We start from the raw sequence: 27303 nt of genomic DNA on the forward strand, positions 1-27303 counted from the left end.
CATTCTATGTTTTCTGTATGGCTTCCATGTGGATTGAAATACAGTGGTTAGGCTAGGTGACAAGCTAGTTCATGTATTCCACATTATCAGCTGGCTCCGTTATTTCTTGTAGGTACATGTTGATGACAAGCTCCTATGTGTCATGAATGACTGGCTTGTAATGGTCACATCGTTGCAGTCTATCTAGTTTCCGTATTAGAGCGCTACACAACCCCACAGCATCAGTACGAAATTGTTTTAATTGAATACACCCTTTCTCCGGTCTCCACTGATGTGATGGTGTGTGTGGACGATCGTGAGCGTGAAGAGGCGTTTCCGAGGCCAAGCCGCAGTTCAAATTAGTTTTGAGGAGTTGGGAGGCTGGCTAACCGTAAGGGAAGACACAAACCACGGAAAGCCCCAAGCATTGCTGCTCATCCTTGCATAGTGAAAAGTTAACGTTAAAATTCAACGTGACAATCGCCGTATACAACAACCGATGCGTGTGGATACATTTTCAGCTTCATTCTGGGGGACAGTACCAAGACATTGGATTACATCGTGAAAGGGAGTTAACGTTAGCTAGCACGCTAGCTGATGTTTTTTTAAACCAACTTTGGTAGGAAAAAAAAAAGAAGTGTGATGAGGGACCGGTTGGCCGACTTGACAGCCGTAAGTGAAGATATATTCTTCCTCTTTAAATTGCATAAAGTTGCTACTTTGCCAACTAAGAAACATTAGCTAACTTCTCAGTAAAGTCGATGCCCTGTTTTCATCAAACCGTGACATTATAGCTAGCTAGCTGGCTAGCTAGTTGATCCTACAGTTGTTACATTTTTATGACGGTCAGTTGTCCGATAATAAAATAACTAGTTAGGTCATCAAATTAACCATAAAGCAAATCATTAAAATGAACGTTTGTAAGTTTAAGGATTATGGAACGTAACGGTGTAAATTCGCGAGCTAGCCGTTAGCTAGCTATACTACCGGGGTGTAGGTCTGGAGCTACGTTCAGGGTGGTCAGGGAAAAGACTAGGTAACGTTAGTTAAGTAATTGCTAACGGGAACCAACGACGAATTCGAGCTGAGAATGTGAAGCTTTAACCACTTTCTGTTTTTGGATAATGTTAGGTAGATAAGCTTTTGTTTAAGTGCCTAATCACGCAGAATGTTGGCGATGTAATTGTAAACTACCTTTCAGTTTAGTCAATTTTGTAAGTAGGAGCTACCTAGTTAAGTTGGCTAACTACTCAACTGAAGGTAGCTACTTATATCAAACTGCCACCCAAAACGTTTAGTTAGCGTTACTTACTGAAATTGAGTTGGACAGGTCTCATTTCCAGGGAGGACTGAGAAGTTGTGCGCATTTTTAGGTGTATTGTGAGTTTTTGGGCTTGAGGACACTTTTAACTATGAATAAAAAAAAAAACATGCCAAGTATGTCTCAGTTTACCCTTATTAAGAGGAATTTGAGAACAGCGCCAGTTTTTGCCTTCGCATTTGATGGTGACGGCATTTTCATCCGGCAGCTGGCTTCTTTGCCATTATGCCAATGTGCATCCGGTGTGCAGCTGAAGTGCTCCGACATTAGCTATTTCTTGAAATGATTCAAGTTAACGGCATGACAACTCGTGGACTGAAACAACGTCGTGGTCCCAAGCCCGAGAGTCATACTTGATTTTAGCGGATTCTGGTGTAGGGTCGGAAAGCTGTATCGACACGAATATCTTTACTTCTAATATGGAGATGGGGGATCAAGTCAGCTTTCTACAAAAGAATATTTGCACCAGTGACACTTTACAGTAACGTTACAGTCATTTGGATCTGTGGTCCGGCGTGTGTAGAGTGTTACGGAATAAACATTCCTGCTGTGGTTTTGCGGGGGCAGAACTTCCTACTTTTTTAAATGTGCATAGCGAATTTGTCTGAATTTGTCTGTGTAGTTGATGGTGGCATACCACGGTGTGCAGCGTGAATGTCTCACTAGAGCGTGTGGACATAACGTAGTGTTTTTGACAGGCCTGGTCTGTTTTCACACTGAAGCTCTGGGAATGCGTTTGACTGTGACACAAAAGTTGTTGAGGGGCAACTGAACAACGCTGACGTGCTTTTGATTATTTTGTATTCCTTAGCTCAGCTAAAAAAATCGTTACTCTGGGTACAAACATTTGACTAGGCACACTTAATATCGAAGGATTTATGTAGACATAGTTACACCACATAATTTGAATCAGCCAGGAATAGTGTAACTGCTTTGGAGGTTTAGTGTTAAGTGCCTCAGCTGTGATTCAGTGATACTAGCAATCTGGTAACCTAATTATTGATGTAAATAGTACATCCATTTAAACAGGCATGTTTTTCTCTTACCTTTGTCAGCAGATAGTTAACCTCACCTCACTTTCTCTGCAGTGGTGACCATGTAGTTCCACTGACATTCCAGATAGTTTTTATTATCTCTTAACTCTGAACAGCACAGCCTTTACTTGTAATGCTAACATCACAATCCATTTCAAGCAGCCTTTTAAATAATTTAAATGTGTGTCCTGCACACTAAAATTTAAATGGAATCATTGGAGCTGTAAACTACGATGTGCAGTTTGGATATTGCTCATTATATTAACTTTGCTATGGGATTTGTCTGGTGTATGTAAAAGGCTACAAACCAGCAGTTTGGTGGAATGCTTTCAGCATTGGTGGTGTGAAAGAGGTGACGCAGCAATGCAAACATTGTAGTCTTCATTGCAGTGCTGGCATTTTGAGATTATTATTGGTATGTCCTGATTCACACAATCAATATTGGGCATGGGTTGAGCTGAATTACTGTCTGAAATTATTTAAATATCAAATACTTAATATCAAAATATCCACCTTAAAGGCAGATGAGGGTGTGGTCAAAGGGGATTTGTTTTCCAAATGTGCATTTCCTGGATTTTTCACAGAAAGCAGAAGAGGCCAATTTTTGATAGTCACAGGAAATTACCCTTGTCTTTGCAGAACAGTACATATGAGGAGGAGGATGTCACCATTACACTTGACAAAGATGCATTCATGGAGGGATTCTTCAGGAAGGTACGTGTGACCTTAAGTGTGGTGCCTGTTTGTTGTTTGTGCTTGCTGTTGTTCTCTTTATAGTGGTGCTGTTGGAGAATGATGCATGATCTTGTTTCGCAGGTGGAGGAGGTTCGAGGACTCATTGATAAGATCTCATCCCAAGTGGACGAGGTGAAAAAGAAGCACAGCATGATCCTGTCAGCGCCCAACCCTGACGAGAGTAAGTGGGCAGTCACTGAGAAATCTCCCTAAATACACACCTGTTCACAGCTGCTTGCTTGTTCTCCCCTGATCTCACCTATTCAAGCATATACACTTCAGTTCAGAGCCAATCACACCCAGCCACTCCTGGTCGAACATATTTATTTTTCCACTGTAGGAACCGATTGTGTACAAATAGCTTTCTTAGTATTGTATGAAAACAGCCAGCCAATGTATAAATCAAAGTGCTTTAGTCGAAACTACTCTGTTCAGCACAGGAACAGCATGACCATCCTGTGCTGGTGGAGGTATGCATGGGCCTTCTCTCCTGCGAATCATTTGCATGAAGTGCTCAGCCAATTAAAGAGTGAATGAGAGCTGCCTCATAGTAATGCAAGATATTCAGTAGTGATTGAGACACCAGTGTAGTCTTGCCTCAGTGTAGTATTTAGTAATCTAGTTTCTGCCGTGCATCTTATTCTTTAGTTAATTGCCCAATATATGCTCAAAATGAAAGGCTTCGTGGGCTGAGCGGCCTGCTGTTGTCATTAAATTTCTTATGTCCTGATAGTTATCCTGGCCTGGCTGTAATGCATGCAAAGTAAGGTGGACTACAGCATGTCTGACTGTGATATGCTTTATATTTCTGGAATAATGTCTTATATTTATCATATTTATTTTCATGGTTAAAGAAGAAACACTGATGGATATGTCAAAGTAGTTGTAAATTCTTGAACAAATACAAAGACATACAGGAGGTATGTACACAGAACTCAATTATTTAAAATGCCATGTCGATTTTTCTTGTTAGCTGAAGGGATAAATATAGCACATGATATTCAGACCCACGGCTTTAAAGTGGGCGGCTGGAGGAAAACAAATAGCCCTGACTTCCTGCACAGCATTGTCCTGTGTCAGGAAATGTCATATCTGTCATAATGCAAATAAACTGCAGAGCAAGGAAGCCTGAATAGGAAACCGCCTCTGACCAGGTTCCCCTTGAGATGACCGGAGAGGCAGGGAGGGGCTCTGTTAATAGTTTAACTGACCATTTGAGCACAGTGCATTTAGAGTGTTGGCATGTCGCTAACAGGGAAAAGGTTCAAAAGAGACACACCTAGTGTTACATTGTGCAAAGTCACTTCTGTGTTTTAGTATAGTCCTCGTCAAGTATGTAGGTCTTTATTCAGCTCCTTTAAGGAAGTTTTAAGATATTAACATGAGTAATAGTGGGAAACCGAAATAAATAGGAAGTAAAACTGACTAGGATCAATGGGGATTTATGTGGGGAGGGTTGTGTGTGTGTCTGTCTGTCTGTCTGTCTGTCTGTTTTCCCTTGTGTGTATGTGTGCATGTTTGCCGCTGTTTTGTGTGTGTGTGCGCGCACCTGTGCCTGTGTCGTTTGGTTTCTTGGTGTGATAACATGTGTGTATTTGTGCGTTCCAAGCAGAACAAGGCTGCAGCTGGCCTTCTCAATGGCCAGTTCCGTTCATTGCAGATCAACTGCGTGAGCTGGACTTGGCAAGGCCCGTCAGGCACCTCCCTAGGACTGAGTCCCACACACTACATCACCAGTAAAACACTCATTCCCTGAGAGAGCGACAGCGCTCGCATTGATAAACCATTCAGTTATTGGTTTTGGGGTTTTTTGGTAGTTCTCTAAAGGCCAACAGTTTCACCCTTTCAGAGGAAGTGTGATTTTAGTTTTGATGCAGTCCAGTTTGTGTCCTCTTTTGTTGGCAGAAGTGAGACATTGATGCAATTGTGGTGGTGCTGGGGACTGTCAGCTGTGAGAAGCTGGTGGGAGGTGTGTTGTCTCTGAAAAGCTGCCTCAGAGAGGTTGCTAAATGCACAGCTCAAGTGTCCATGTTAGCCATATTGTATGCATTTCTTTTTAGTAAGTGACACGGGAATTGTGTACCGCGCTGCACAGGCATATGACGAGAGAGTCTAGTTCTGTGAGCACCCGGAGCATGGATATGTACTGTAACTTCAGAAGTTGCTTACTTCTAGCATATTAGTTAGAGAGGGTTTGACCAAGTGATTGACCAAGTGAATTCTTAGAAAATATTTTACAGTGAAGGTGAATTGGGGATTCCAACATACAGTACTTTGACAGTAAAAACACTTGTTTTAAACACTGGCTGAGCCCTATGGCCCAGTTATCAAACCGCCCATTTCATTTGATGACAGTGGCCAGATGCCCACATCAGCAGAATGAGGTGGCTTTGTTCTGCTGGGTATGGGGTTGGGTAGGTCGGCCAGGATCCCCTCGTGGCTCCACTCTCAACACCTGCGCCTCTGTACACGTTCAACAGCTGTCATTGCGGTGGTGACGAGTTTAAATGCATAATTGGCATCTACTGAGGTTGGGTGAAAAGGGGTAAAATTGAAGAAAAAGAAGTTACTAAAGAATGCATTGGTGAATTAGGGATCACATTGCTAGAGAAGGATGAAAATGACATGGTGGATGTGGACTGCATCGCTGTCATAGGTACCAGTGGATCTTAAAAGAGACAATGTGAAGAGACTTTGTGTTAACCAACACTGGAGATCAAGTGGGCTTTCTGACAATGTCTCCTTATGTGCAGCCCCAGACTTTGGGGAAACATTGGTATTTGGATCCGAAAAATATGGGCTTTTTAGCATTGAACTACATCCAGCCTACAGCGCCTCAGTCATCTCTCTCCCTCTCTCTGTTCTCACTTCCAGGGACAAAAGAAGAACTCGAGCAGCTAACCAGGGAAATCAAGAACAATGCCAACACCGTGAGGGCCAAGTTAAAATGTGAGCCGAGGAGCACGCCTGTGTCAGTTTTTATGTTTAACCCCCGTCCCGTTGCAGTTTGGTTTAAAAAAACAGCCAAGAGAGAGAGCGTGGCACACCCTGCCTGGCATGGTAGAGCAGAGCCTAAGGGTTGAGCCGTGCCGTCATTGGTCACTGATGGATTTACAGAGCACCACATAATGGAGGGTGATTCAGCTGTTGTGCTTTTCGGTTCATGCCATGTAGAGGAGGTCCTTTTCCATAAGCAGTCTTATTTTGTGTAGTATAGATTGCTCACAGATTAATGCAGTGACTAGAATGACTCTACTCGTTAAAAGCAAAGGTTACATGTGTTTATCAGCTGCCAATATGGAGAGGGTTGAATCAAAATCTTTATTCAGATTAAGTCAAATTAATTATTTGGCCTTTGTTTAAACAGCTTAGACTCTAAACCTTGTACTTCCAGTTTGTGTATCTGTTCAGAGCACCATTTCTAGTGGCATGGCTGTGTGCAGATCAATTACCAGCACGACCTTTTTCAGCTTCAGTATGGGAGAACCTTTTGTGTTGGTCCACTAATGGAACAAAGCCTCTTGAGACATTTAGTGTTGATACATCATGTTGTGCGCTGTTGCATTTTGACTTTGAAGGAGGAACTGAAAAAAATACATTACAGTCCATTTAAATGGTATGCGTTCAGCTGCTGGGAAGTATGACACAATCCATTGAAATGACTAATTTCCCAGTTATTGATTGTGTTATGATTATGATGCCACATTATGATGAACACATTCGTTTGAATGTGTTCCCTCACAGGTATGTTATAAGAAAAGTTATCAGGGGGATTATTTTTACCAGTCTACTGGAAGTGCAGTCTCGAAGTGTTTTTGGTTTGTATTCATAAAATTGTATCATATTTAGTTCTGCATTGTCCAGAGAATTGCTGAAAGCAGTAGTCTCTAATAAAACACAGACTGGTGACTGCTGTTTTACAGAAACAGAAACAGGTTAAGTTACAGATGAGCACAGCTCTTGTAACAAGGCTGTCGTTTCTTGGGACAAGAACAGTTTACGGCGTAAGTGGGTCTTAATAGCTGTCAGTGCAGTAATTAGGTCTTTTTTTTAATGACTAAGCACACCTTCAGTTTAATTAATAGGCTCAGCAGGCAACCTTGATTGAAGCGTGCCATGCGCCTGGTGGAAGAGTAATGCATGGGGGGGGATGCGTTCATACACTGTCCTAACAAGAGGCCCGTTGTGCTTCCACAGCCATGCAGCAGAACCTTCCCCAGGACGAGAACGCCAACAGGGCCTCTGTGGATCTCCGCATTCAGAAAACCCAGGTCAGGAAGCATTCCCCAACAGTTGCTTGTGTTCATTGTTCTTTTGTTCTTTTGTTTTTTGTCGTTTTCCTGCTCCAGCAGTTGTTGGTGTGCGAGTACAAAAACAACACGACCTTCTTTGCTTTTGAATACTGTGTATTACTGTGTGGTATGACTGTGCATATCCTGTTTTCACTGAATGTAAAGCAAGTGGGACCTCCATCCCTTTTTGCATGAGTGGACTTTAGCTATGTGGTGTCTTTTTGGATTGCTTCTGGGCTGAGATTTCTCCCTCTTCATCTCCTCTGTTTTCCTCTGTCTCCATCCCTCCTCTGTTTTCTTCTCTTTCCCTCCTTCTCTGCCCCCTTTCTTCTGTTTTCATTTCTCACTCTTCCCCCTGTTTTTCTCCTGTCCCCCCTCACAAACTATTCTTGCACCCCCTCTGTCACTTTCTCTTTGTCTCACTTTCTTTTTCCTTTCCTCTACTCTTGGTCTCCCTGTCCCTTTCTCTCTCTCTCTCTCGCTCTCTCTCCCCCTCCCTTCCACCAATGTCTCAACCTCTCTACCATACCCCCCCGCCCCGGTCTCTGTCTCCCTCTCTCTCCCTCCTTCTTCCTCTCCGTCTCTCTCCTCTGCCCCCCCCGTGCTCCTCTCTTCCTGCCTTGTTTTGCTGACCCCCAGCACACCGTGCTCTCACGGAAGTTTGTGGAGGTCATGACTCAGTACAACGAGACCCAAGTGTCCTTTCGGGAAAGAAGCAAAGGAAGGATCCAGAGGCAGCTGGAGATCAGTGAGTGGACTGACCACGCCCAGGGTTCCCATCCTCCAATCAGGACCCTCTCAAACAAACACACAACATCCTCAGTGCCCCTTCTTTGTGTCCCATTGCCACAATATTACAAGAGTGATCTGTAATTGATACGTAAATTTATTGAGCATTTACCAGTCTTACCATGTACCAGATTATCTCAAAAGTGCTCAATTGGCATGTATTAGCACACTGTACTGCTGGTACAGTTAAAAAATGATGCGGTGACAATGGTATGATTGTAAATAATATAGGCTACACTTTTCCAGTTGAAATGAGAGAATGGTTTTATCTCAGCATGTTTTGTTGTGGTTGTAATGGGACGTCTGCCCAGTGCATCTCAAACTAGGATGTCATAAATAATCATCAGAAAGAAATTGTAATCACCTCATCCCTCACTTATAAAATGACTAATTTTTCCTGTCTTTGTATTTTGCTTGAGTAGTTTCCCTAATTTATTAGTGTCTCTCACTCACATCCATTAGGGCCTCTTCCTTTGTTTTCTTGTGGATTACTGCATGATCTGGGGAATTGATTCTGTTATTCTATCAAATCTACTTTCTGCAAATTGTCAGTATGCCAAATGGCCATCCAATACAAAACGGCGTTTTGGGGGGAATCACTTTGAAGTTGAATAGGCGTGGTGGCCTAGACAACAGGCGTTGGGGTAGTAAGAAGCTCTCCTTCACCCTGAAGAGGTGTTGCGGCTCTCTGGCTGTGTGTGTGAGAGCTGCGATCGCTGCAGGCCCCTCCGGGATCTCCGCGGCGAGGAAGCCGTTCCACGCCCACACTCGGGGCAGAGGAGCCCGCGACAGGAGACACCTGTGTTAGTGTTTCCCTGGAAACGGCGGGCAGGAGAGCCTCCGTTGCTGCGGCGGTCTGGTCATGTGACCTGGGGGAGGGGGGGGGGGGGGGGGATGTCCACAGCCGGTGCCGCGGGGCTGTGTCTGGCAGGGAGAGTGACTGGGGGGGAAGGGGAGAGATAGGGAAGGGTGGTGGTCATAGAGGGTCAAATTTGTCAAAGGATTTGCTCCATGAAAAGGCAAAAGCAAAAATAGAATTACTGGGTTCAGCGCTGTAAAAGAGGATCCTAGGTCAAATGCAAATTCAGAAGTAAAATGATTAACACTGTTGCGGCTGTGATGGTTGAGAACCCACTCCGTGAAACAGAAGGCAAATTACCATTCCAGCACCGCAGCTGAAAAATGGCATACTACAGCGTGTGAATGAGCCAGACTTGGGGAATAATGTTGCCTTTGTGGCTGTGAAAATGAGAAGGGACAGGGACAGGAGAAGCCGCCGCACACGATTAGCTGCGGGAATGCGAGGCACATGCTTGGCCGCCTGCTCGCGGACGCTGCCACTGGCTTTGTGCTTTTTTTTTTTTTCCTGTCGCTGCGGCCCGGATTCCAGCAGGAAATTCTTGGAGATAATCTACAGGAAGTCACCCCCTGAGCCGTGCAGTTTCACAGCCTCTCCCTGTGTGCATCACACGCTAGCAGTGTCCGCCCCTCCAGACCCCGCCCCTTGCCGCCCCCCCCCGCCCCCCCCCAGCGCACGTCTGCTCGTGCCTCTCAAGAACCGATCGGAGATCAGTGCCGCTGGGTGAGACAGGGGTAGCATGTGAGGGAGAGATATGGTGACATTAAATACAGCGGTTTAACGCGCACCTCCTTGTCTTAGTTTCTCTCGGCTGATTTAAGGTGTGTTCGGAGTTATTTTCCCCCATTTAACATCCACCCAAGCCTCTGAAACCATGTTCCCTGTTTTCCGGGTGGGTGCAGTGTTACTCTTGATGTCAGTGGGTGGAATTTTAGCTGTCACTGCACACTGGGCCCTGTAATTTGTGCGTGTGCGTGCGTGTGCGCCACAGGGCCTTAGCAGCTAGCCGTGCCACAGAGCCTCATTGTGCTACACATTGTTGTGCTAACCAGAGGGATCGTGGGCACTGCAGGGGGAGGAGGGCTTGTTGTGAATACACCATTCACCCCCTCCCCCCCCCCCCTCCCCCAGTCCCATCCCCCAGGGAACACAACAGCCCCATCTCAGGAGCCTGCTGTAATGTGTAATCATGACTGCATTTATAAGAGGATCGCCCTATGGTTCCTCACGGGAGAATGGCACTGCTGTGTTCATACGTGAAGAGCATTTCTTGTCACTCCGTTGTTTAGAAGTTCCGCTTGTATATTGTTCTTTCCCCTTTAGTTCAGTTTGTGTATTGTTCCTTTGTTTCTGGAAGTGGTAACCCCAGCTGAATCAACATGGCCCTGGGACCAGATTGTGGCTGCCTTTCTTTATCTCCCTCAGACACACATGCACACAGGCGTGCGCACACAGACACTCACACACACTTATGCACACAGAAGGGGTTGCTTACCTTGTTTTTTGACAAAAGCGTCCAGTTAGATGAGCCATTCTATCCTTTTCAAGCCATTGTTACATCACTCTGCTGTCTTGGTGGAAATTTGTACCCTTCTGTTTGGTCGCTATGTCAACCTTGTGAAATTTCTGTCCTTGGCATGAATGAATGTGCATTTGTGTCAGATGACTTTGCCTCGTTCCTGTGGTAAATTAACTGTAATAATCTGTTGAAGCTGGAAAAGTGACCACGGACGAGGAGCTGGAGGACATGCTGGAGAGTGGCAATCCGGCCATTTTCACATCTGATGTGAGTCTGTGAGACCCCTCAGCCAAAACCAGATAAACCAAAATAGCTTTAAAAGTACCTTTTTAACATTGTGCTGAGCAGCTGTACAGTAGTCTCCTTACAAGTTGGTAGTGCCCCCTTGTGGAAGTTTGTATTTAAAAAATGCAGGCTTTTATCTTAAGAAAACAGATGGGCCCAAGGCAGTGTTCTTGTGTGTTTCTAAAAGCATATTGACAGTAATAGGACTTGTATACCCTTGTGACTTAAAAGACGCTCTCTTCCATGCAGATAATCTCAGACTCGCAGATCACTCGGCAGGCTTTGAACGAGATCGAGTCGCGGCACAAGGACATCATCCGCCTGGAGTCCAGCATCAGGGAGCTCCATGAGATGTTTGTGGACATGGCCATGCTGGTGGAGACCCAGGTACCTGTCGCTCCTCTGAGTCTTACAGTCTGCCTAGGCTCAACTAGGCTTGGCTGGTCCTACCAAGTGACATAACAATAATGTTTGTCTTGCCTTCAGTACTGGAACGGGTTTGGTACACACTTTTGCCAGGTTGGTTAAATTGCTGTAGTGAAGTCCAAAATTTATTTCACACTGCTACCAAAACGTTCTTAAAGAAACATAACCCGAGAAGTTGCCAAGGTGCACGTAGTGTTGGTTTGGCCCCTTGGAGGTAGGGACCATGTGTATTTTTTTAAATCTCCATTTCAAGTTTTTTTTTTTCCTTTTCCTGCTAAAGGGGGACATGATTAACAACATTGAGAAAAATGTGACTAATGCGGTGGAGTATATCGGCCACGCCAAAGAGGAGACCAAAAAGGCTGTGAGATACCAGAAGAAAGCTCGCAGGGTAATCACCCCCCCCCCCTCCCCAAAGCACAGCACGCCCACCGATGGGTGTCCAGCATGTGTATGTGTGTGTGCACCCAAACATTGTACCCATCTGGACTGATCTGGTTTCAGGCAGCTGTGTAGCATCTGCTCAGATTGCTGAGGTGTCGGAACAGTCTTATCCACCTTGCATCCACCTTTGAGTAAAGTTCCAAATTAACGCTTTTAACCAGTTCGGCCAGAAAGGTTAAATGTCTTAACACTAGTCTGCGTTTATATGCGACCCTGTGTAAGCCACAGCATAACACCCGTAGCAACTGCTTTTTTTTTTTTTTTTTAACAGTTTATCACATTTGTTGTGATGTTGTAGTGCTTCTGAGTTTTGCCTTGCATCTGTATGTGAATATAACCCTCTTGATTTTGTTTTTGGCAGAAGTATGTCATAATTGCTCTTGCTCTGCTGGTCCTGCTTGCTCTAATTGCACTAATCGTCGGCCTGTCCGTGGGACTAAATAAACCCCCTAAATAAACCCTGTGTCACATGCTGCTCTAGGTAACTACCACGCCCATCACCTGACATTACTCACTAGCTGCTGAGGCAGCTAAGTTTTCAAAAAGTTTCGCAAAAAACGTGTCTGGTGGCCCAGAAGAGGCTTTGGGTTCAGCATAGAGGCAATGAACGCTCCACTTTACTCTGCTGATATACTCTAAAGTTGGATAACACACAAGCTCAAAGACAGATTGCAGGCTCTGCCTGTGTAAATGTGACCGACGACATGCTTCAGACTCACGCCTCATTGTCATTTGTTGCCTCCTTTGATCCATGTATTTGTCCACGTAGAACTGAGATGTGCTGTCATACTTACATAGTGATAGTATTGCCTAATGCATCTGTGTACGGAATAATGCATAATTCCAACTGATTTTGCCTCTTTGTCCCATTTCTCCTCTTTCCTTCTGTGTCCTATTCCTTTTTACAGAAAACCGTTTATATCGCTATTTGTGTGGTAGTTGCTGTCATTATTTTAGCCATCATCATTGGGACGACGGTGTCGTAGTGCTCGCCCCTCAGCGTTGCACCTGTAACCGAAGAAAAGAGGACCGTCAGGGACATGTCCGCCACCAGAGGACAAGACGGAAAACGTGTATGCAAAGACCCAAGCTTAGCATTATTGTCTTATAATGAATCGCATGCATCAGGTAGGGTGCATTTTCCCGACACCCATGATATTTGATGATATTTGAAACAATGGGGCTGATTTGAACCATCACTCTTCACGCTCAGCAGTACCACCTGACGAGGCCTTTTAGTTTTGTGTTACACAGCAGTCACTCCAGTTTTTTGAGTATATATTAGTTTTTTCCATAGAAAATCTGCAGACAGCTTGTCTGGCATTACAAAATGCCTGCCAGCTTCAGTCTGTTGCTTATAGATAGAACCCTGCTCTCTCTCTCTCTCTGTCTCTGTCTCTCTCTCTCTGTCTCTCTCTCCCAATACACACATACACACTCACACATACACTCTCTCTCTCTCACACACACACACACACACACTCCAGTCCTCAGATTGCTGCTATGAATCCTTTCCAAAACAAATGTGTCACTTTTGAGTTCATCGTGTCCTGATTGGGATTTTCTATGTCACTGAATCAGTTCAAAGTGTCCTTTTGGAAGAAATGCTATTTCATGGAATCACTGGGACACAGACAGACCCATTTTTGGAGTCTCTGCTGTGATGTACTGTACAGGCCAGCTCTCCAGTGGCCTGTCTTAATGAATGTGTCACCTTTCTGCACTTCAGCACTCTCAAGCCTTAAAGAGAACCCTTCGACCTTTGCCCTGTGCGTAACCCCAATTTGTAAGCTTTAAATCAGATCTTAGATCTTTGTTCATATTGTATTAAATATTGTTTTGTAGCCTGTCTTTTATTAGTTGAAGTGAATTTGACCTGTTTTTGCACAGTAGACAACTAATAGTTTTGATTTTTTAGTTATTATGTGTATGTATTTGTGTTGACAACTGTGATCATGACCAGAATGTGCCTGAGAACTGACTGAGTAATGTAGAGTTTTAGCAAAAAAAAAGTGCAGTTAGCTTTAGTCATTTCATTCATGATGTACCTCCAAGAAGCACATCTTAAAGTCTTGTACAATTTTCCAAGATTCCTTAAATCCTAAGAAATGTTTCAAAATACCTCACAAATATCACTGGATGGAAAGTTGTTTTTTCCCCTCTCTTAAGTGTAATTAAAAAAAAAAGAAAAAGCTCTGAGCGGTCTTGTGGCATTCCATGAGAGAAGAATGCAATCTGAGCCTCCACACTGAAATGCAGCATATTAAATCAGAGTCTCAGCTCTGTAGGAGTGAAATTATTCGTATGTGAAAATGAGCAACACTACAGGTGTTGGTAATCGCACATTTTACATGAACCTGCTGAGGCTTAGTGCTGTGATTGGTCTATGTTCTTACCCGATTTCGCAACTGACTTTGTGCCTCTAGACACTTCTCATTATTTAGATTTCTGTTGCCTTAATAAAAATGGAATTTAAAAAGTTAGTTTTCCATGCTTTATTTATTCTGTTCATTGTGATAGCATTAAGCAAAACAGCGTAAACATCCTGGATTGTCTGAATATGACCAGTGAAACCCCTTTGGCTTTTTGGTTGGGATTATTTAACTCTGCTAACGATGAAGTCGCGCCTCTTAGCCATTGTGAATCCAGTTGTTCATTATTATTTTTTTATTTCATTGTTATTATATTTTTATTTTCATTTTTATTTTGATTTACTTAAACCCTCTGGACAAGGGCCTCATATCCTGCCTTGTTTATATGTGACATTGCTGACTGAATCTAGCAGAAATAAACAAACCAAAATATAAGATGTGGCTCATTCTGTTGATTTTAAGACTGTCATACCTCTGTACTCAAGGCAGACTGAGCCTAACATTTGCTCTAAGCCATACTGAGGGATGAGGAAGGGAGAGGAAGACACATTTTGCCCTCACAGGACTGAACACTGCAGGTTTGACATGGCTGCTGTAGCATGTGTCTAAAAATATTTATCTGAGGAAAGACCTGACTATTTTGCATGAGCTAAAAAGAAAGCACACAGTCTACACAGTCATGGTGGAGGATACTGTGACTGACCTGGAGCATACATGTTATTTAAAAAGGGTGCTTTTTAAAGTGTAAGCAATTACTACCTCCATAGTACGTATGTTGTTATTTTATACAGTGTGTCATGTCTTTTCCTTAATTGCTACTTTGTGGCTCCTGGAATGAGTTGTTATCCATTTCATTGTATTCTTGGACAGTTCCATGGGTGCATGCAGCACAATGGGTGAATGTAATTTCAGTAAAAAAAAAAAAAAAACAAACAAACATAGTTGTTAGAGATGTGATAATATTTGTGCTTGAAATAGAACTTGTTTCACAGGATGCATTTAGATGTCCACAATGATGGGACAGGCCCTTCCAGGGGACTGTGTGTCTGATCACACTGGCATTGTGTTGTGTTTTGCGGCCTGGCTGTGGAAATTGTGGTCTCCTGTGTATCCCTGCTCTGGGTTCTGACCTCGGTCTGTCCTGTGCACTGTGCCAGACCGGGCACCACGCGGTATTTTTAGACTGAGCCAAGGCCTTCCCTGAGCGCCAGGGCACAAGAGCAGGCTTGTTCGCAGACCGCAAAGGCGTCGATCTCCAAGGCCGTTCTTGCTTAGAGGAATCGCGTGGCGTTTGCACGTATCCTGTGTTTTTATGTGTGTGGCAAGGCAAGGACCGGACCAATGAGCACCTCCACAGAAACCTCCCCCAATTACAGCCCGTTCAACTATAGCATTTTATTTTACGTTTTAAGTGTTTCTTGGTATTTTACTTAAATGCATTCTATACCCAAATCTAGAGATTACTGTGTGTCTGTAACTCCATAGTAAATCAATACAGATTTAGGATTAGGCCTAAAAACCATAAAAAAGTTTATAATCAAGGTTTCTAGTCATGGATTTGAATATTTTGCCAAAGTGGGAAGTTACAACAAAGTTACAACAAGATAATCCCCTCTTTGGGATTATATGTGAACCATATGTGGACCTTTTGCTTTGCACTGCAACCTCGCAGCGAATATACCACACCTCTAGAATTGCTGGATGTTGACATCAATTTCTGAAGCATGTCTTGGTGTCAGGAGCGTCTTCACCCGTGGCAACCGAAAGAGCAAGCAGGCAGAAGGGTAACTGCAGGGCACCAGGTGGTCCACTCGGTCACATTAAAAAAATCATGTTCTACATCACTCAGAGGAAGAGCTCAAATCTGAGTCTTCACTGTGAGTGGTGTGAGATAATCCTGTTTTACAGGATAGTCTTACCTTGGTTTGGTTGTGCATTTCTGCTGAGCACCACGGGCTGAGACAGCATTTCTGCCCACTCGGCCCGGCCTTGTCCACCTGTTACAGCCCAAACTCTGGCCAGAGCAGCCTGAATCTCAGCCTGCATCTCCACAGGCAGGACTTGCAGGTATGTATATATAGTAACACTTCCTACACACTGTTGGCCTGGTTAGTCACCACCTGGCAGACACTTCTAATTCCATGGCTGAAATGCTCGCTTTTAATAGATTTCCGTGTTGACTCATGGTTGGGTTCGACAGCAAGATTTATATCCTTATTTGGGCCCCTTGATGGAAAGTGTTTTATGGGCTGTGTATAGTGGACAGTTCAAAACTGTCACTAACCTCAAAACTGAAGTTGCAAACTGTGCCTTTTGTACACTGTAGCGACTTGGGGTCCAGCTAACTGATAATATAATTTTTCAAGTTTGTATTTACATGATTACATGCGTAATCATGGTGGTGGTGTGTGAATCATATTGAGCTTATGATTAATTACTTAAACTGTTGTCCTAAAAAGCAGCAACAGCATTATATTGTTTTGAAGCAAGCGTACTCTTAACGTGAAATATTTAATCATCAACTGCAAGTGATAAGTGGCGCTGTCTCTCTGTTGACATTGTGGGAATGTGCCATTTTCTCTGTGTGTGTCTGTCCAGTTCTTCGGTGCCATATGGCTACACAGCAAGCAGTGCCCGCCACAATAACAGGAAGGAGCAGAGAGGAGAGTGGGCCAGTGCGTTCACTCTCAAACGCTCGCGGGTGTCGTTCTGATCAACACACGCTGACGGGGACGCGCAACGCACATGCAAAAACACATGCGCTTGCACACGCACCCACGATCTGCAGGGATGCTGGACGAGGCGCCGCACGGTGTCCTCCGAGAGGGAGGAGAAGGAGAAGTTCATCATGTGCAGTTTGAATGCTGACGTTTTGTTCCAGCACAGTAGGAACAGCCTTCCTTTTCACATTCTTTTACTACTGAGGAATCTGTGGCCCAACTGTCCTCAGCATACAAGGGTTATCTGCAGAAATGCTATGCAAGGGACTGGATGAATGTGACCAGCGGATCAGAGAGGAATGATTGACCACCTGCTTTCTGGTAAGAAACAATCAATGATGTGGACAATTGCCACAGAGAGAAAGCTACTTTAGCCCACCAGCTCCTGAGCAATTCGCTGCATCCTTCTGAGACACTGTGTTCGTCCTTTACCAAATACCTGCATAATCAGATTTGGGGAATCTAACAGGCATTCAAAATCGGTTAGAAGTACTTGTCTCTGCAGCTGAGATATCTGCACAAGCTTGCTTGCCCACTTCTAAGCAGATGAAGCCAAAAAGCTGTTGTGCATAGAAACTGTGAATTTAGCATTCTGTAGCAAAATAGATTCACCAGACCAGTGGACGGGATGGTCAATGGGCTAGTCAAAATGTAGAACACCTCATGTGGACCTCTACCTCCTGCTGATTCGGGGATTGGTGTTCCTTTACAGAAGTATGCTACATATTCTGATAGTATTATCAGTTACTGCCTGCATACTAAAACAGAGTTTGGCCATATTAATTCAATTTATAAAATACTCTTTTACTTGGCACGGCCCAGACATGTACCATTTTAAAAAGTTGTCTGAAATGTCAGCAAAAATATCATACAATTATGTTTTAATCGGACATATAAATGCCAAGGGTGGAGGGGGGAAATTATCCGATTAAGAAGGACGGTTCATCAGGTGTGATATCGCTGGTGTTGAGTGAACAGTTTTGTGCTTTGTTTTTAGTCTGCCCACAGATCGGGCTGTTCAGCCACTTACTGAAGAGTTCGCGAGGATGTTCAGTGAATGTCCATAAAGCATGCATCTTAGCACATTCCCAAAACATGTGAAGCACTGTTCCCACAGAAGAATTTGGACACAAAGTACAATTAGGACTTGAAACTAGTCCCATTCTGTAAAGTTTGTAAGGAGTGGCATAAAATCTATGGATTATCTTGAAGTTGATCAACTGGTGGCTCAAATTTTGAGATGTGTTATTTACCAGTCTAGGTGAAGGGCAGCTTTACTTAACTCCCTGTCACAAAAATTTTCAACTGGTAATGTTTTACACTGCGCACTTATGAGAGAATTGTATATTTTTGTAACCAATCCCCGAGAGCACTGGCTGCTGTTAATCCAATCTGACATTGGGTGGGTTTGTATTTGTGCATCAGACGGAACACCACGTGCCTTCATTGATGATCGCAATCTTAAACAAAGAAGAAATTAGGAGCCTGGGAGGTCAAACATTTGCTGTAATTCCTGGAATGAATGAAGGCCACTGTCACCATATATATTCTCCAAAGTGTTAATGCCCTGAGATGCCCAGGGAGTAAATTTGAAGGGTTCACCTGCTGTTAAAATATGTGGATTGTTCCAGAGAGGCGATAGTTTTTGATATTTAGGCATATTCCTAAATTCTCTACTTTATTCCAAACTAAAATGGAGTATGATATGATGTATGATGATTTTATAGCCATCCTTAAAGTCATCAGACAAGGACAACACGGAGGGAATTGAGTTGTCAACATTGGAGAGAAATAGCAGGATATCATCTGTGTAGAGAGAGATAAAATGTTTAGAACCATGTATAGTGATGGGGGAAATGAAAGGTTGGCATTTTAATGTATATGTGAATGGTTGTGCTGTTGTTTTTTTGTCTCATCCGAAGATTCCATATGTGTAATGATCAATATCCTTATTAACTTAAAAATAAGATATCATATTGTGTTGCCTAATGACCAAATCAGATATTTCTCCACTTTTGTTTGTTTTCTCTCTTTTAAATTGTTTCAGGCTGCATTTTCATCTGTGGAACTGTTACATCTGTGCTGAACATGCTATTCAACTCTTACCTGCATTTCTACAGTGAAGACAGGAGAAAATGGTAAGGGAAGGATTAATTTGCCACCAGGGAATATAATGTAGAATTAATCAAGAATATTATGGAGCCACACAGCCATACAGGTATATATTACAGAAATGTAGCTCCAGAAAAGAAAAACCACAGACAAAATTCAAGCTTTTCAATTAAATTACTTTGCTGTGCATCTTTTTTGTCTAAAAATATGCCATCAAGTTAACCCCAATTAACATTAAACTTCAATGCATGACCAAATGCAATCCGTTCTCATAAATGCCCAAAGATTCTGGCCATGCCTGAACATGCAGGTACAAACTCTAGGACCATTCGAGGATCATGCCAATTACTAACGTGTTGATTATTTCAATGCTGTCTTTTTCAGTGCCATCTACTTCTCAGAATGGTAATTAGAAAACCAAAAATCTCATTATCATGTTGTTAACAAGTCTTAAAATAAGTGTGAAATACTGGGAATTAACACTTTTTTTCCACTTCATAACCGCATTATAAGGAATAACGGGCAGCAGTTTCTCTGCAGCCTTGGCCACTGACATTGTTTTATATTTATTCACTTTGTCATTGATGGAATTGCTCATAACTTGAAGGCACCGCTGATTGGATTCTCTGTCACCTGGACCCCGCCTGTCGCCTTGAGTTTTTTCTCTTAGCTGTGGATTTACAGTGCTTCAGTGCAAATGATGGGTGTAGCTTGTAATGTCTGCTTTCCTGTCTGGCTCAATGCAGGAGAGGACTATGGACCATGGTGGTGATGACAGCAAGCTCTCCGGGAAGTGTGACTGTGGTCCACTATATACTGTGGGTCTGACCCCTATGCTGTAGTGGACACATAGGAGAAGCACAAGTAAGTACTGGGATTGATGGCATTCACTTTGTACGGCTGTTCTACTTGGCAGAGCGAGGGGTTAGGAATATGCAGTTAGAAGTCTCCTGAGACTAATCTGTGAGTTTTTTGAGGAGCAAGAGGCATTAATTACTGTCTCAATCAAGTAAGACTAATGTAAGGCTGCCTCAGGGACCTAATGCTCGCCGAGCATGACAGTATGATCTTCAAAGGCGATTTAGCTTCTTCGCTCAGTTGTTGCAAAATTGTTCAGTGGAGTTGAAGTCGAAAGCTGTGAACGCAGCGTCGATGTTGTCCATGAAATAGGCAGGGCTCTTCATTAGGATCTAATCATTTCCTTTTCCTCGTGGTTGCTATCCTGTTGACCACAGACAGAGTGCCATGGAGAAACTATGCTCCTAGATCCAGCCAGTAAAGCAGGACACACTGTTTTTGTGTTTTTTTTTTTATTCCAGTTTGTGAACATGATTTAAAATGTTCTTCCGCTCTTCTGTTGAACCGTGATTTGCTGCAAGGCAGGCAGATGTTAAACCTGGTTCCGCCTTTGCGCTGATGACATCACTGTCAGGGAGAGCAGCACCACTGTGACAAACTTGAGGCAGGTGCAATCAGGCTCACACCGGGGACCATGGGACCTGAATTTGGGACAATAACGCAGGGGGCATTTGTCTGTGGCATATTACAGCTGAGCATTGATTTGATACTGTTATAATAGTGCCTCTCTCTGTGTATTGTGCTGCTGCGAAACCACACTCTCTCAGCAATAGGAGACATTTAATCGGTTTGTCCAAATGTCTGGTCTGAGGTTGGGGGGTAGCTACCTGTATGATAATTGACCTTTACATTGGCATGGGATGAGCCTGAGCCAGAAAGGTCGTATAATACAATCTTTCTTGCAAAAAGAGAGGCAATACCAAAAGAGACAAGAAAAGCCAAATGAGTGTTATTGTTGCTGAGCTATGAAGACAAAGAGACAGCAAATCAAACAGATGATGCTGAAACCCCTGAGAGCAAAAAAAGGACAGCACCAAATTAAGTAAGTTGAAAATTAAACCTCATTCCTCTTTATATGATTACAGTTGTGTTGGCTTTCCCCTCAGCTGCATGTTATACACCTTGGTCCTCTCTCTGTCGGTAATGCAAAACCATCTCCACATCCACCACCTCTGCATGAGTTATGGGTATTTGAGTGAAGATTTCATGTTCTGATTTGGTGAAAAATACCCATGCACCCTTCCCTTTAGATCTTTACCTGACATCTCTCTTAGGCTTAGGGATGGCTACATCTGTAAAATTACATTTTGAAGGTGTGATTTTTGTATTTCAGCTATTTCTCAGGTACTCCAGGTAATAGTATGTGGAAAAGAAAGTGAAGGTGCAAAAAAATAGGTCAAAACAGTCCAGCTAAACTTTTCACTTAGAATAAAATAAGTGGTAGATTGGGACTAGCCAATCATCAGGGTTCTGTGGTACTTTTTTCTCCCCAAGAGGGCCCAGAGTCCTACTCTTTAAGGGGGGCAAACTGGGAGATATAATAAAATACTAATATGGGATACAGTAATGTGTTAATGTAGATTATAATAATATGTATATATATTTGACTTATATGTGACTGTCACCTTTATCCAAATCTGCATGTGAGCGATTTGAGACCTGTCACTGTCTATTGTTTGGCTGAGGAAAGCTGTGGGGTTCATACTCTTTAGAAGACTGGAGTGGAGAAACGCTCGGAAAAAAAACAGATGCTGGAGATGGTTCTCCCGCATTAGGCTTTCACGGGGAGTCAGCCACGCGACATGTCGTCCTGTAAACCCAGACAGATGGACCGTAATGCGGGCGTATGCTCTCCGCAAACCGCTCTCCGCAACGCGCTCTCCGCGGGCCTCCGCGTTACATCTGTTTTGTGTATGAATTTATAAAAACAGTGAAACTGAGTTTCACCCATAAACTAGGTTCAGGCTAATGTTGCTGTCACAGTGGGGTGTCGGTCAGGACACAGGGTTCCGGAGTTTAGGGTCCAGAGTCAGGTTCCGGGTTCAGAATTTTATTGAGGATTTTCGTGGAGTATGTGTGGAATGTGTTGTTTGTGTGTGTGTGTTTGTGTGTGTGTGTGGTTTCGTGGGCACAGACACACACAATAACACAATACAATTTTGTCTCCCCAGTTCTTCACCCCACAGGTATTGGTGCAGTATTGAGGTGGGGGAGGTCACCACTACTTTTATATTGTCCTGTATCCTTGGCCCTGTTGGGGTTCTTATTGGTGGCCAAAGGATATGGACAGGTCAGAGGGCAAATGGTGACCTGGGAGCCGTCCTTGGGGGTGCGTGTACATGTCACTGGGTTGGCATGTACAATATAGTCATTATATATGATAATATTTCACTTTTTCCACACAATTTTAATTAGTCAGCACTACCTCCAAGAACAATTACTTGTGTGTATATGTGTGTGTGTTCATACAGGCAGTAGTGGGTGTATTTTTATTCAGCGTAGGTTAATTAAAAAGGTTTACTGTATCCAAGGAAATAGATACTAAGTTGTTGTGCTGTTATTTGCATATCCTCAGCCTTTCACCCAGGTAACGCAAAGGAGAGCGAGTGCGCTTGTAGTCGGAAAAACAAAGCACATGTTAATTTTTTAAGTTTTGCTCACCTTACAACCAGCGGAGCTGTGCTAACGTGCATTACATTAACCACGTAATAATAAGAAGAGAATCGAGAGAACCGAAAAGAGATGGTGGCAGAAATGAAAATAACACAACCGTCTTTCACCCTTCCACCCTACTACTTTCTACTTTGAAACATTTTTCATACATTTAGTCAATGGTGACGAATTTGTCACGGACTAATTGATAGACTGATGGATTATTTATTAATTTATATTTTATATTCAAAACGCACTGATGCTGGCGTATGAGACTGCTATGCGCGGAATACAGGACAACGAATTATGAACAGGACTGAACGATGAAAATAAATACGGGCAATGTGCTGTGTTTACAGGCTGACCTGATACTCAACAAGTAACTACTGCACACCTACTGCTCCAGGACAGCTAGCAGCTTGATGAATGGAGAACTTCAAAGGGATACTCCGCGTCACCCGGGTCCTCCAGCACCCACAAACGGGGACATCAAAATGATGGAAGAGGGATGCCAAGAACTGACGGTGCGACTGGGATCCTTAAAGGTAGGTCCGGGTCAAAAACAAAATTGTCCGTTAATGTGCCAACTGTCGATTTACTCATAGACGGTAGTGCTACTTAGACAATATTAGTACATCAAGATGCAACCTTAGCTGGTCGTGCTTCGTTAACCATATTTAATCAGGGGCCACGCTTGAATTCATATGTGAAGGTGGGCACCCTGGATACGCTGTTTGAGGTGTGAGCAATTGCTGTGCAATTAATTCAGACACATCTGGCATAAAACATTTAGCGGTGGCGATAGCAGGAAAAAAAAACTTTTGTAATGACTTAATGTACGCCTTTCCACGTGAGATTGAAGCTTCTACCTAATTTTTCTTTTAACTTCACTTGGTAGAAATTCTTTTTGCGGCACGAAAGCAGCGCTCACAAAAGGGCAACAGTTCCACCTAGTGTTGATAGCTTGACATCGCAACGTGTTTCAAAAAAGATTCTGTAATACCTGGTGATGGGAGTATTGTGGTCTCCAATTTTCACTTTATAAAAGCACGGAGCGTAGCCTGCTGTGGAATGTCTGAATTTTAATATTTTTGCTTGTCTTGAATCAAAAAATATCATCAGAACGAAGTTTTTTTCATGTGTATGGTGTACTCCAGATTTGTAATAACATGTTAAATTTCATCATTAAAGAATAAAGCAAGGGAGATGGGGGTTTAGATTTTAGTAGTGCGACTAGGAAAAGCGGGCCACGGTTCGCTATTTGCTGTCTTTCCCGCACACTAACAATGTAATCCGACATTCATTGTTATGTAACTGAGTGGAAAACACATATTAATCATCCCTGGCCAACAGCAGCGTGTCACAGCTTAGACATAGTCGGCTGCAGCCGACCACGGTCAAAGCACATTGGCTTAACACATCGGCCAAACATGCTGAAGGCAGAGTCATGGTATGTCCGACCACCGAGAACTAAAGCCATCTCAAACGAATTAAAGAGTAATTAAGTGTGAACAAGAGAGTGTAATCGCGTGCTCTGTTTGACGTGGAAGTAGCCTGTAAAAGCAGCTCTCGCGTCCAGTTGGGGCTATTACTTTGGAAGGTGATGTAACCGGCGCAAGGGCTGAGCTCTTACGCGTGCATGTTTCTGTCCGAGGCGCAGGAGGTGATGGGAGGTCAGAGGTCATGCGACGTGGAGGAGCTGCTGAAGCAGTCCCAGAAAGAGCTCCTGTGGATCCAGAGGCAGCTGTCCATCATTGCCGACCGGAGCTCGGCGCACATGCGGGCCAAGGACAAGGTGAGCTGTGCTGTAACAAGCCCCTCTGCTCTCACGGCTGTGGGTGCGCTAGCCTCTACGCTCTGTAGCGTCTGCTCTCCCTCCAGAGCTATTGCATCATCGCTGGGATGCTAGGCTTGTAACCAGAAGGCTATAGGTTCAAATCCCAGACAGGGCACTGCTGTTGGTTGTCTAAACATGTTACTTAAATGGACTTGCCTCAGTAATTATTCATCTTAAACTTACGTAGAGAATATGCAAATTTAAGTAATGCACATTGGTAATAAGGTAGTCTGGTAAGTGAATCAGTTGTAATAAACAATAATAATTTACCAGGGATGTCACTGAGTCCATACCTTGTATATGACGATATGCAGTGGTAGTTCAAAATTATTTGACAAACAGTTAAAAAAGAACATGTGCAAGAGCATGACACAACATGATTTCAAATGAGGGCAAACAATGGTATTCAAGATTGTACTGTGAAAGGACTCAGTAAGGTTTCAGTAAAGTAAAAGGTGTGAGATTCTGAGCGAGTGGAAGAAGTCATCCAAGGGCCACGGGTGGTTTAATAAGCTTATGGCCTTAAAGTACCTTCTGTTCCAGATCCAGTCTCTTCTCCACCATGGGCCAGTTCAAAGTGACCGGTTATTCCGTCATTCTCAGAATCATGGAGTAGAGTAAAAAATGAGATTCCGGTCAGGTGAACTCTAACCCTGAGCAGAGGGGCCTGTTGCTTGTTTAAAGCACATAAGGAAAAGAAGTAATCTGAAATGTAAATAACACTTGGTTTGTAATTTTCCATTGCATTTTGTGACCAAGCTTAAATATGAGCTTACATTCACAAAGAGGTCATGAAAATGTATATCGCCTTTATATATGGTAAACGAGCTGGAAATCGCTAAAAGCTAGAACTAGAACATGAAATTGTGCTTCCGTAATTAGCAGGAGGAGGAGGGCTTCCCCTAGTAGTGTTGCTATTTAAAGAAGCTGCAGTTCCGTGTGCCAGTTCCATTTTGTGCCAAATTCCGGTACGTTCATCCTTTGATAAATATTCACACCTTTCGGCTGAACTACTCCATATGATTCTCACAACACTGTAACATTTGTTCTGTGTGTTATAGCAGCTGTGAATCAAGCGCTTATAAAGAGGAACCCATCTTGAAACAGGGGCAGTTATGCATATGGCATATACTTCGTTACTGTTGTTTTGTGGAGGATGGTATCGAAGTACATATTTTAATGGTCTGGTGCCTTTCTGTAACGGAACCCGAAGCTGCATGCAATGTTGCATCATCATGGCACACCCTGGAATCTAAATTTGAAACACATTGACTTTTTTTAAGTGCTCCGAAGATCAATACGCGGGCCTTTGCCGAGAGGCTGCATTTGTGCGCTCAGAGCTGATCTGGGACCTGTGGTTTACCAGGGAAGAGGGTAGAGTGCTTCTCCTCTTTGCCACCTTTTTGATGTTGTTTTTAAGGTAAGGCATAAGGTATAACACCCCCCATCACGATGCTGATGTGAGCTTTGAAGGCGGGCGGCAGAGTTTGACCTGACGGGTCTTTGATCAGAAAGCCGCCCACGGAACATCAAGGCTCCCGGCCCCTCTAACACACCATTCCAGACAAAAGGAGTGCAGTACATTCAGGGTATGGAAGATCTCCAGACAAGCTCTGCAGTCTTTAGAGCACACTGCAGCACAAAGTTTCTCAGAGATATTTTCACACCCACTTCCATCACCTGCTTCTTTTTCACCGTTTTGAAAGTCGAAAAGAATAATTTATGTGTTTGTGTGTTTTATGGAGGGGAAGAGTTAGGGCAGGTATGCAGATCTCATATTGAGATTAGGGTAATGTCAGCTACACAGTTCCTCAATACAGTGCTTGTGAAGCTTTCACTGGAATAGGCTACATTACAGTTTTTTTTGGAGTGGGAATGTTATTACCTCTAGTGTAACAATGATCTTAATTTGGTCAATTCATTTGATGAACTGCAGAATTGAAGACACCATTTTATTAAGTAGTAAACTATTGCTTTGTACATTTTGTAAAGCTTTTCTTCATAGATATTTTATAAAGGAAAACAATAATTCTGTTTTACCTTGAAAATTAGCACCTTGAGCTAAGATTCAAATAAATAATGTTTCAACCAGCATTCAAAATAAATGAATATAACACAACAAAAATGAACAAATCTACACATAAACATCAGTACATTACTTTGTTTGAAGAGAGACACACTGAAAACCTCTCTAAAAGACACTTTTTACAGTACTCAGAATAACCGCTCAAGGCAAAAGGCAGGTAGAATTAACAAGTGAGATGAAAACAAATGGAAAAATCCAACAGGGTTACCATCTCAGTATCTAACAATACGTGTCACCTTGACACATTAAATCGCAGTATGCCTCTGTTTGTATTGCGTGCAGTTGCCTGATTCCCTCCCCGATTGGACAGTTCCCACCGCCCATCACTTTGAGCCCCGCCCCTCCGGTTTGTGCTGTGTGCGATAGACTGTGAGCGGGGGAGGGACTGCCATCAGTCTATCGCGATGATGTCGCAGTGCCGGGGCGTCGTGTGCCGGCCGTGGAAAAACGGAAGCTTTAAAAAACGGGACCGGAGAGAGGTGGAGCATCCCAGAGGAGGCAGAGAGGGAGGGAGGGAGGGGGGCCACTTGAGAGAAGAGCCTCTGTGGTTGCTAGGCAGCGGAGCGGAGGAGAGAGGAGCTGTATTCGGTTCCCTCTGCGTCCCTCTTCTGAACTGCACGCGGTGCTGCTGATAGCAGCCGATAGTGCTGTTGCCTGCAGAGGCACCTACAACACATTAGCTCTGTGCCCTGATGAAATCTGCCCATGGGGGGGGGGGGGGGGGGGGGGGGGGGGGGGGGGGGGATGGGGGGGGTGAGAAAAAAAAGCCCAGGGATGGTCCAAATAATCCCTCTTAATACCCTTCTGCACTTGATTTCCTGATCTGTGATTGGACAGAGGCAGGGAATATTCCTGCCAGTATTTGAGGAACTGATTGGTCTGCCCAGCTGTGGGGAGCCAGAGAGGTTTCAGGGTCCGTTCTCAGGGGATGCTTGCGGGGGTAATGACCTATGAGGAGGATGGGCAGGCAAAGCAAAGTACCC

The 27303-nt window shown here is 43.6% G+C and overlaps 2 protein-coding genes across 20 annotated transcripts in view; both read left to right on the top strand.

Moving 5' to 3' along the window:
- The first annotated feature begins 233 nt into the window (after window positions 1–233).
- stx2b (syntaxin 2b) lies at window positions 234–13115 on the top strand. 2 transcript variants are annotated; one of them, XM_036526982.1, is made up of 10 exons: window positions 234–651; window positions 2974–3048; window positions 3151–3250; window positions 5944–6018; window positions 7267–7340; window positions 8001–8109; window positions 10722–10795; window positions 11063–11200; window positions 11520–11630; window positions 12045–12363. In XM_036526982.1, the coding sequence occupies exons 1-10, from the start codon at window positions 622–624 to the stop codon at window positions 12138–12140; spliced, it is 882 nt and encodes a 293-aa protein (XP_036382875.1). In that variant the 5' UTR covers window positions 234–621; the 3' UTR covers window positions 12141–12363. The 2 variants fall into 2 exon arrangements, with proteins under 2 accessions (XP_036382875.1, XP_036382876.1); XM_036526983.1 differs by lacking the exon at window positions 12045–12363 and adding an exon at window positions 12592–13115 and having other exon boundaries at window positions 236–651.
- A 3638-nt stretch (window positions 13116–16753) lies between these two features.
- The window catches only part of rimbp2 (RIMS binding protein 2), a 132277-nt gene continuing 121727 nt past the window's right edge, over window positions 16754–27303 (top strand). For 16 of the 18 annotated variants that reach the window (XR_005004911.1, XM_036526060.1, XM_036526065.1 and 13 more), the window contains exons 1-5: window positions 16754–17096; window positions 18823–18913; window positions 19634–19751; window positions 22757–22942; window positions 24052–24192. Coding sequence is in view for 17 of the 18 variants with exons in the window: in XM_036526060.1 (XP_036381953.1) it covers window positions 22820–22942; window positions 24052–24192 (264 nt within the window). In the remaining variant the exon portion in view is untranslated. Of the gene's footprint in view, window positions 17097–18822; window positions 18914–19633; window positions 19752–20767; window positions 20788–22756; window positions 22943–24051; window positions 24193–27303 lie in introns of those variants that run through there. The other 2 variants (XM_036526062.1, XM_036526061.1) reach the window with 2 other exon arrangements.

The sequence above is a fragment of the Megalops cyprinoides genome, chromosome 4 (assembly GCF_013368585.1).
Source record: "Megalops cyprinoides isolate fMegCyp1 chromosome 4, fMegCyp1.pri, whole genome shotgun sequence".
In the NCBI taxonomy this organism is placed as follows: Eukaryota; Metazoa; Chordata; class Actinopteri; order Elopiformes; family Megalopidae; genus Megalops; species Megalops cyprinoides.

Bases quoted from the DNA above. Each gene is read 5' to 3' on its own strand.
- stx2b (XM_036526982.1), top strand. From the start codon at position 622: ATGAGGGACCGGTTGGCCGACTTGACAGCC. The intron at 3,251-5,943 runs GTAAGTGGGCAG...TCTCACTTCCAG, and splicing joins AGCGCCCAACCCTGACGAGA to GGACAAAAGAAGAACTCGAG. The intron at 10,796-11,062 runs GTGAGTCTGTGA...TCTTCCATGCAG, and splicing joins CGGCCATTTTCACATCTGAT to ATAATCTCAGACTCGCAGAT.